Genomic DNA, 10,000 nt, shown 5'->3' with positions numbered 1-10,000 from the left:
TACGGTGGGATACTGTCGTGTACCTGAATACGGATAGAACAGTAGAGGAGAGGAAGCAGCTGACGGAGAGAATGAAACACTGAGAAGCGCAGGAGGGAGAAGCAAGCGAGCAATAACAGGAAGAGACACCTCAACTTCTGTGGTTGCACTGTTGCTCTTGTTATTGTAGTCACCAACATATCCAACCCAAATCCCGACCCTCTTTTTCCACTCATGCACAATAGCTCAGGGTCAGTTACATTCTGCCTCCCTCACCCCACACCCTCAATCCTGACCTCTTCTAGTGCAACAACCTTCCCCACAACCACTCATCAACCAACCCCCCAGCCCCTACCTTCCTCCACTACCCATCCTATTCCCAGTGGTCATGGGTCACGTAACCAGAACATGATATGAGTAAGGAAACTGAAAAATAAGTTACATAAAGAAGGAATAAAAAAAATTAAGACTGAATAGCAGAGGCATCAGCAGGCATTATAACACAGAGACAAAGCTCGTGGAGATAAGAGGTAAATATCTCAGTAAGATATACTCTGAGTATGGGTAAAGGGAGCAAGGGAAGGGGAAGCAACACTGTTAATCATAAACCAATGGAGTCTCCAGGAAATATGATTAATAAAGCTAGGGGAGTCAAATAACTCTGCCGTAAACACCCTGAAAACTGTGGCACCCCAGTGGTAATAACAGAGATGTACAATCCTCCACTCATAACAGCAGACCAAGACAGAAGTATGATGACAACAAAGCAGTGGTAAACACTGCCTGGAAGTAGCAAAGACAGCCAATGCAAAGCTAGTGATGGGCGACTTAACTGACAAGGAAAAAAACAGGAGAACTGGGATCCACATGGGAGACGGGAAACGTGTCGGGTTAAGATGATGGAGGAGGTGATGGAGTACGTCATGTATCAAAATGTCTGGGATAAAGTTAGAGAGAAATGATGAAGTGAACCAGCAAGGCTGAACCTAGTATTCATTCCAAGCAAATTTGACATAGATGAAATGGGAGGAGGGGCCCGGGTGCCCACGTTTTGATGACTTGGTGGAGATAAGTATGTAGAAGAGAATGGCAGGGAAGGGAAACCAGACGTCTGCTTCTTGTTCGTCTTCTACTTCCTCTCAATTTATCCTCCACCTCCATCCCATCCACCATCTCGTACTCTTTATACTCCGCCTCAAGTACTCCTCTTACTCATTCTTCTGGTATTCCTATTCCTCTAGTTACTCCTATTTTTTTCATTCACCAATTATCCCTATTCACCTCACTCGTTATCTCCTCTTCCTCTTTCTATTCTCTTCTCCTACCCTCGTCTCCCTCCTCCTCCTCACTTCACCTGCCTCCTCTCCTCTTCTCTTCTTCACACTCTCCTACACTCTCATAAGCAGTGAACACACAGACATCAGCGAACATAACTCCTAATTTTCCCACTAGGGGACCAAAGGTGGAGAAAGAGAAAGAGTGAGTGAGTGAGTGAGTGAGTGAGAGAGTGAGAGAGTGAGAGAGAGAGAGAGAGAGAGAGTGAGAGAGAGATAGAGAGAGAGAGAGAGCTCTTTCACCCCTTACTACTCATGTGACCAAACCCTGCTATCACCTCTACCACCACCCTTGCCTAAATTCCCAACAAACCCCCCTCCCCCCACCACCACCACAGCCACTACCACCACCACTGCTACCACCATTACTGCTACCACCATCACTGCACTTCCAGCACCATAACTACCACCACCACTACCGTGACCACTACCACCACCACCACTACTACCACCACCACTACTACCACCACCACTACTACCACCACCACTACTACCACCACCACTACTACCACCACTACTACTACCACCACTACTACCACCACCACTAATACCACCACCACTAATACCACCACCACCACTACTACCACCACTAATACCACCACCACTACTACCACCACCACCACTACTACCACCACTAATACCACCACCACCACTACTTCCATCACCACTACTTCCACTACCACCACCACCACCACTGCCAACACCACCACTGCCAACAACAACAACACCACCACCACCACCACCACCGCCGCCGCTGCTACACACACTATACGCCCTAGTGACCACTCAACACACACTCTATTTTACTCATTAAATGTTTCCACTCAGTGTACAAATGACACGTTCACCTCTCCCTCCCTCCCCTCCTTCCTCCCTCCCCCCTCCCTCTCTCTTACTATCTATTTCCCTCCTCCATCCCTTTCACTCCCCTACACTATTCCCCTCTTGCAAATGGCTATTCTTTTTTTGTCACTGTGTATAGAGAGAGAGAGACCAAGATCCTTTCTCTTAATATCATCATGGAATATATATATATATATATATATATATATATATATATATATATATATATATATATATATATATATATATATATATATATATATATATATATATATTATATAATGTGTGTGTGTAACGAGTTCAGGACTAAAGTGTTCATCTGCAGTATAACTAAACTGTTCTTTTCTTTACAGAACATTTTCACATCTTCGTGGGAGACCTGAGCCCAGAGATAGAGACTCACACGCTGAGAGAAGCCTTTGCACCCTTTGGAGAAATCTCGTGAGTACCTCTAAGCTTTGTGTTTCTGTTGCATGGTGAGTGTAGCTGTCTTCTGTGACACACCCTTCATTGTACAGGATGTGAGGTGTTATCCTACCTCAGCCTGTTATCCTTCTTCACCTCATCGTACACAGTAAGAAGTTGAAGAATTGAGACACTTATGCAACACATGGGAATCTTTATTGAAGAAACGTTTCGCCACACAGTGACTTCATCAGTCCAATACAAAGTAGAAATGGGTAAGAAGCGTAGAAGTTTGAGGTAATCAGTCCTTCAACCTGGAATCGATGTGTTCAGACCATCACTCTTGTAGGAAGTGCAGCATAGGGCCAGAGAGGTGGCTTATATACTGCGGTGAGATGAGTTGAAGCAGGAGGCGGCGGGATCACAGTGGGACCTGCCACTAGTGTAAGTAGGTCGTCGTCCAAAGGTTGGACAAGAGTTAAAGTCTTTGTACCAAGATCCCATGATGTTGCAGTGTCTGACAGATGTGAAGAATGGTTTTGAAAACCGACAAGTTGAAGAATTGAGACACTTGTCGGTTTTCAAAACCATTCATCACACAGTAAGAAGTGTTATCCTACTTTAAGCTCTTATTCTACAGCAACTTCTTATAAATGAAAGTATTCTACCTCTCTTTACCCTCCCCTTCCCTTCTCCACTCCCCAGTCCCCCAGGATGTGACCCACAGCAATTGACTAACACCCAGCTACCTATTTTACTGCTAGGTGACCAGAGACAACAGTGTAAGGACACTTGTCCACTCGTGTCGAGTGTGTTTACCGAAGGTGTGTGTCTGTGTCATGTGTGATGGAGGGCGAGGCGGTCAAGACAAAACCCAGGGTGTTGAACAACCTCTTAGTGTGACGACGTTTCGCCCTTTAGATCTAGCTTGGTGATAAAGCTCTACACAGAGAGAAACGCTGCGTACTACCGTCGGTAGTACGCAATTTAAATGCTTCTGTGGTCGAGGTGCAGCTTCTGGACCTTTTCTTTCAAACACTGATGGTCAGGGAGCAGCTCCTGGACTACGTTTCTCTAACTAGAATCCAGTAGTGTACTGGAATTCTGTTTTGACATCCACCTATTAGTGGTTCTAGGGGTCGAGTCTCAGCTCCTGGCCCCACTGATAGCATATATGGAAAACAGACAGAGGAGGATGACAAAGTTGAACCCATGTATCAGAAATCTTCCCTGTGAGGATAGACTAAGGGCCTGAATCTGCACTCTCTAGAAAGGCGTAGAATTAGGGGGGATATGATTGAGATGTATAAATGGGAAACAGGAATAAATGAAGGGGATGTAAATAGCGTGCTGAAAATATCCAGCCATGACAGGACTCGCAGCAATGGTTTCAAGTTGGAAAAATTCAGATTCAGGAAGGATATAGGAAAGCACTGGTTTGGTAATAGAGTTGTGGATGAGTGGAACAAACTCCCAAGTACCGTCATAGAAGCTAAGGCCTTGTGTAGTTTTAAAAATAGGTTGCATAAATACATGAGAGGGTGTGGGTGGGTGTGAGTTGGACCTGACTAACTTGTGCTACCAGGTCTGGTGCCGTGCTCTTTCCTTAAGTGGAAGTGACCTGACTAGATGGTCATTATTCTAGGCCGGGGGTGGCATGGACCTGCTTCGCATGGGACAGTAGGCCTGTTGCAGTGTTCCTTCTTTCTTATGTTCTTATATTGTCGAACACTGCATATTGTGCTGTTAGCGTGTGTACTCATTGTGGTTACAGGGGTCGAGTCATAGCTCCTGGCCCCTCTTCTTCACTGGTGTGTGTGTTCGCACGACCACTGGACCCACATCTCATGTAATCATAGACAGTGAGAGATACTCATGCTTACACACACACACACACACACACACACACACACACACACACACACACACACACACACACACACACACACACACACACGAATGTGCACACAATCCTCGTCTCCTTTGCCATCTTCCTCCCCTCTCTTCCCTCCTTTTCCTTATCTCTCCCTCCCTCCCTCCCTGTAGGGGGACGACACAGAATGCAAACGACTGGACGGAGTTCGTATAGTTGTAACTTTAGTCACATTAAAAAAGTTGGCCTTGTTGTGATGTGTTGGTGAGACATGCGTCTCTCTCTCCCTCCCTTGCTCTCTCCCTCGCTCCCTCCCTCGCTCCCTCCCTCGCTCTCTCCCTCGCTCCCTCCCTCGCTCCCTCCCTTGCTTTCTCCCTTGCTCTCTCCCTTGCTCTCTCCCTTGCTCTCTCCCTCGCTCCCTCCCTCGCTCCCTCCCTCGCTCCCTCCCTCGCTCCCTCCCTTGCTCTCTCCCTCCCTTGCTCTCTCCCTTGCTCTCTCCCTCCCTTGCTCTCTCCCTTGCTCTCTCCCTCGCTCCCTCCCTTGCTCTCTCCCTCCCTTGCTCTCTCCCTTGCTCTCTCCCTCGCTCCCTCCCTTGCTCTTTCCCTCGCTCCCTCCCTCGCTCCCTCCCTCGCTCTCTCACTTGCTCTCTCCCTCGCTCCCTCCCTTGCTCCCTCCCTTGCTCTCTCCCTCGCTCCCTCCCTTGCTCTCTCCCTCGCTCCCTCCCTTGCTCTCTCCCTCGCTCCCTCCCTTGCTCTCTCCCTCGCTCCCTCCCTCGCTCCCTCCCTTGCTCTCTCCCTCCCTTGCTCTCTCCCTCGCTCCCTCCCTTGCTCTCTCCCTCGCTCCCTCCCTTGCTCTCTCCCTCGCTCCCTCCCTCGCTCCCTCCCTTGCTCTCTCCCTCGCTCCCTCTCCGGTATTCTCCCTTCTTATAGATACCGAGCTAGTATATATTTCTATGTCTAGCCTGTCGACAATATACGACTCTCTCCATCTTTCTCTTCCCTCCCTCCCTCATTCTCTCTCTCTCTCTCTCTCTCTCTCTCTCTCTCTCTCTTTGGGGCATACAGTGAGTATAACTCTAGTATTAAGCTCCTAGCATACTAGTCAGATATACAACAAAGGTATTCAATTTAAACATACGTCTCCAGCATACAACTCTATTCACGCGAACATAGGAACATAAACACCGTCATAATTTTGAAATCAAACTCTCTCTCTAAACTGCTTTCTCAATGGGAAACTCAAAAAAAATTCTTCTAGAAAATTTTCCTCATTTCTCCACTCAAAATTCAAGAGTGATTTGAGAGAGCAAGAGTAATTTGAAATTGAGATAGTCTGTGTGTGTGCCTAGTAGCGTCATTGAAGCTAAAACCTTGGGTTGCTTCAAATTTAGGTTAGATGAACACATGAGTGAGAAGGGCTGGATCTGAGTGAGACTTGCACATGAGTTATTAGTATCATTAAGCCTTATTCCATGGGTAGCTTTGTGGTATGTTTGGGGTTGAGGACCTGCCTAGTATGGGCCTGTAGGCCTTCTGCAGTGTTCCTCCTTTCTTATGCTCTTATGTCTGTCTCTCTGTCTCTCGCTTGAATCAGCGTGAGTCTCCACAGATATGATGTGTCTCCGTCTCTTGTCACGGTCACAGACCCCAGGAGTTTGACCGTGACGCCGGGGGGTGGGAGGGGGCGTTGCTCCCTCCCCCTCCTTGAAAACATCTTTCAAACGTGATTTACAGTGAGAAAAACAGGTCATTTTCCCCTTCATGATCGTCATGTCCAGAAGTGACGTGAGCATGTCACTGTCAGTAGATCACGTCACCCGTCACAAGTCGTCCATGAGGTGACGTCTCCGAACCTGTCATGCCTGTTCCATATGTCGTATCTTAGATGATATGTCTGTATGTGAGTCATTGTGTATCCACGTGTCTGTACGTGTGTCTGTGTGTCCATGTGTCTGTACGTGTGTGTTCACGTGTCTGTACATGTGTCCACGTGCCTGTATATGTGTGTCTGTGTGTCCATGTGTCTGTATGTATGTGTGTTAAGATATTAGAAAGTGTAGATGTGAAACTTGTAATAAAGATGGAGATAGGAATAGAAGGAGAGTGGAGGGGAGGAAAGGAAGGGAATAAGGAGGGGAAGGGGGTGGAGGGATGGAATGAGAGGGAAGGGAGAGGGAGGGAATGAGAAGGAAGGGAGACAGGAATATGTCCTGACATTTAAGTATTCCCTCAGTGAGGAGGGGCGCTGGGGTGGATGATGGAGGGGGAGGGAGGTAAGGATGGGGGGAGGGGAGGAAGGTGTGAGGGGAGGGTGTAAAGGAGTGTCTGCTTATTAAGGTGAGCATAAAGGAGGGATGTTAGGGTGTAAGGGAGAGTATGAAGGAAGGTGTCAGTGTAAGGGAGGGTATGAAGGAGGGTGTCAGTGTTAGGGAGGGTATGAAGGAGGGTGTCAGTGTAAGGGAGGGTATGAAGGAGGGTGCCAGTGTAAGGGAGGGTATGAAGGAGGGTGCCAGTGTAAGGGAGAACATACAAGAGAGTGAAGCACACTTATTGCGTCGGGACCAGGAACTACAGCCCAACACACTGAGGAGCGTTCACTCATGCAAATAAATGAGGGATTTCAAGGTGTTTCTGGTATGTTATAGCTGAATCCTTTCTAAGACTTTCACACACATGACTTTCTAAAAACCTTCAAATTCTCTTGACTTTCGTTGTAACTCAGTGTTTTATGATTTTTTTGTGAATCCAAACAGACGATATTCCTACCTACGAGTGAGCGGCACCCATCCACCTACTGCCATGTCCTGATCAACACTGCTTCACATGCCAACTCCTCACTCTCCTGGGCAGGGTGAGAGAGCTCTCTGATTGGTTACTTGAGGATGACAGAGAGTTCCCCTATTGGCTAATGTCAACAGTATCAGGTGCCCTGGAAAGGCTCAACTCAAATGCGCAGAGCTTCCTAAAGCTTGTGGACCAGGAATTACAGCTCAACATACTCCAGGAGCTTTCTAAAGCTTGTGGACCAGGAACTACAGCTCAATATACGCCAGGAAGCTTCTTAACGCTTGTGGACCAGTAACTACAGCTCAACATATTCCAGGGAGCTTTCAAAGGTTTTGGACCAGGAACTACAGCTCAACATACTCAAGGGAGCTTCTTAAAGCGTGTGTCGAACTACAGTTCGACACAGCATAAAACACTTCCATTCCGTCTACGTTAGCATTTTGTGTATTACAAAAATCCGTCTGTGTTTGCATTTTGTAAAATTCCGTCTGTTAGCATTTCTTTTTTTTTTTGCAGAATTAAGCAATAAATATAGTTGGTGGGTAGTCGTGTGTGCGTGCGTGCTCGCGCGCGTGTGTGTATGTGTGTATGTGTGTATGTGTGTGTGTGTGTGTGTGTGTGTGTGTGTGTGTGTGTGTGTGTGTATGTGTGTGTGTACATAAAGATAAGTCTTGGCAGGGAACCTACAGAAAACAAAATCTCTAAGAATTATGAAAAAAACTTTGTGGTTGGCACCACTGCAGGCTTGCGTGAGGTTGGTAGCATGGCAGTCCTGCGTGTGCCACGCCCCCTCCCCCAGGGCTGCCAACACGCCTCGGCAAATACGTAGCTGGATGTGACGCAAAAAGAGTTAAAAGGTTTGCCAGTAAAGTATTGAAGGCAGTAAAGTGTGTAAACGTTTGTAAATCAGTTTTAAAAGGAAAGTTTAAAAAAATAAGTTAGCAGGGGTGCCAACGTCATGCGACTTAGCAGGGGTGCCAACGTCATGCGACTCAGCAGGGATATCAACCATATTCACCTAACTAGAGATATCAGCCTACACTTCTATTTACAGTGCCTACCATTGAAATCAAACCAGAAGTGCCAACTATACATACTTCCCCAGACGTACCAACATATACACTTTCCCAGACGTACCAACCATATAAACTTTCCCAGACGCACCAACATATACACTTTCCCAGACGTACCAGCCACACTTACCCCAGATGTACCAACTATACACAATTTTCATACACAATTTACTTATTAAAATTTAAACAAAAACGAGATCATACTACCAGGAGAAAATCACGTAAATAAAAGCAAGGTCAGGGGTAAGTGAGTCCCGAGGCAAACACAGCTGGTAACATCTGCGTCCCAGGCGAGTAAGAAAGGTGGTGCAGACAGCAGCGGTGTCTGCACCACCTGTATCACCTATGAGTGTCGCAGATGGTGCAACAACTTGCAGTAATAAGTGGATGGATGCTGCAAGTCTTCCACTGAGACTACTTCGCCCGTTGAAACAGAAGTTGTGCTCCTCACCAGTGAGAGAACACGTCAACAAATAGGGTGTAGACTCGGCCCTGAGTACAGACTCAGACCTGATTACATACAATTTCTCAATATCCTTTCTAAATCTTAATTTCTCTAACTTCAGTCCATTGTTGCAAGTCCTGTCTTGATTAGATATTTTCAGCACTTTGTTTATATCACCTTTATTCCTGTTTTCCATCTGTACACTTCAAGTAGATCTTCCTCAGTTTTATGACTTTCCAGAGAATGCAAATTCAATCCTAAATTTAGCCCATTTTCGGTGGAAAGGTTTCTAATACAAAGAATCGCCTTCGTCATCCTTCCTTCCTTTATTTTCGAGGGCATTTATATATGTACATGTGTAATATGGAGACCAGACCTCAGCACCATAATCTAAATGAGGTCTACCCAAATGTATATAAAGTTGAAGTATAATCTTAGGATTTCTATTATTATTTATAATTATTGATATGAACCCACGAATTCTGTTAGCTTTACTGCGAACACTTTTGCACTGTTGTGTCTGCTGCCCAGAACTCTTAGATGTTTATCGCATTCACTTTAACTAATTCTATATTGTTTAGCTTACAAGGGACAAAGTTATTTTTTTTCCTAGGATTAAAATCGTACACTTGTCTGCATCAGCCACTTCTTCAACCACATGATCAACTTATCGTGGTTATTCTCGAGCTTTCTAGTGTCCTTATCAAGAATTGTATGACGCCCTATTTTTATGTCATTGGCAAAGTTACTTATGTCGCTATTTATTCCCTCATCAATGTCATTTATGTAGATTGTGAACAGCAGGTGTCCCAACACTGACCTCTGTGGCACACCACTCGTAACGGGTCGCCATTCCGATTACTCCCTATTAATGCGCACACTGTTACTTGTCGGGTAGCCATGAATAGACCCAGATAATCTCTTCCTGTTCCACGTGCCGTGACTCTATCAAAAAACTTACTGAAGCTCATAAACACAGTATCGTATTCTTTATCTTGGTCCACCGCCTCGACTACCTTAGTGAAAAAGGTTAGACTGGCAGAGGTGAGGAATAGAAGGTAGAGATGTAACAAGACACACTGGACGGTAGAGTAACTAGAAGTATCAGAGGTGGCTACCACGGGAATAAAATATCGCAAGTACGAAACACACATTAGGTAGCCCGGGGTCTAGATAGGCTGGGTCTAGGTAGCCCGTCATGACTCAAAGGTCAAACAACCTGTGAAACCATTCTGAATAAGAGAACGATGCAACAATTACCG

At 46.1% G+C, this 10,000-nt stretch overlaps 1 protein-coding gene across 1 annotated transcript in view; it reads left to right on the top strand.

Moving 5' to 3' along the window:
- LOC128686284 (cytotoxic granule associated RNA binding protein TIA1) overlaps positions 1 to 10,000 on the top strand; it is a gene marked incomplete in the record, with an annotated part of 1,123,904 nt that overhangs the window by 769,147 nt on the left and 344,757 nt on the right. Inside the window, 1 exon segment of the mRNA XM_070085945.1 lies at positions 2,510 to 2,597. Within this exon segment, the coding sequence (XP_069942046.1) occupies positions 2,510 to 2,597 (88 nt within the window).

This window comes from Cherax quadricarinatus, chromosome 17 (assembly GCF_038502225.1).
Source record: "Cherax quadricarinatus isolate ZL_2023a chromosome 17, ASM3850222v1, whole genome shotgun sequence".
In the NCBI taxonomy this organism is placed as follows: Eukaryota; Metazoa; Arthropoda; class Malacostraca; order Decapoda; family Parastacidae; genus Cherax; species Cherax quadricarinatus.
This window is presented reverse-complemented; position numbering and strand designations above follow the sequence as displayed.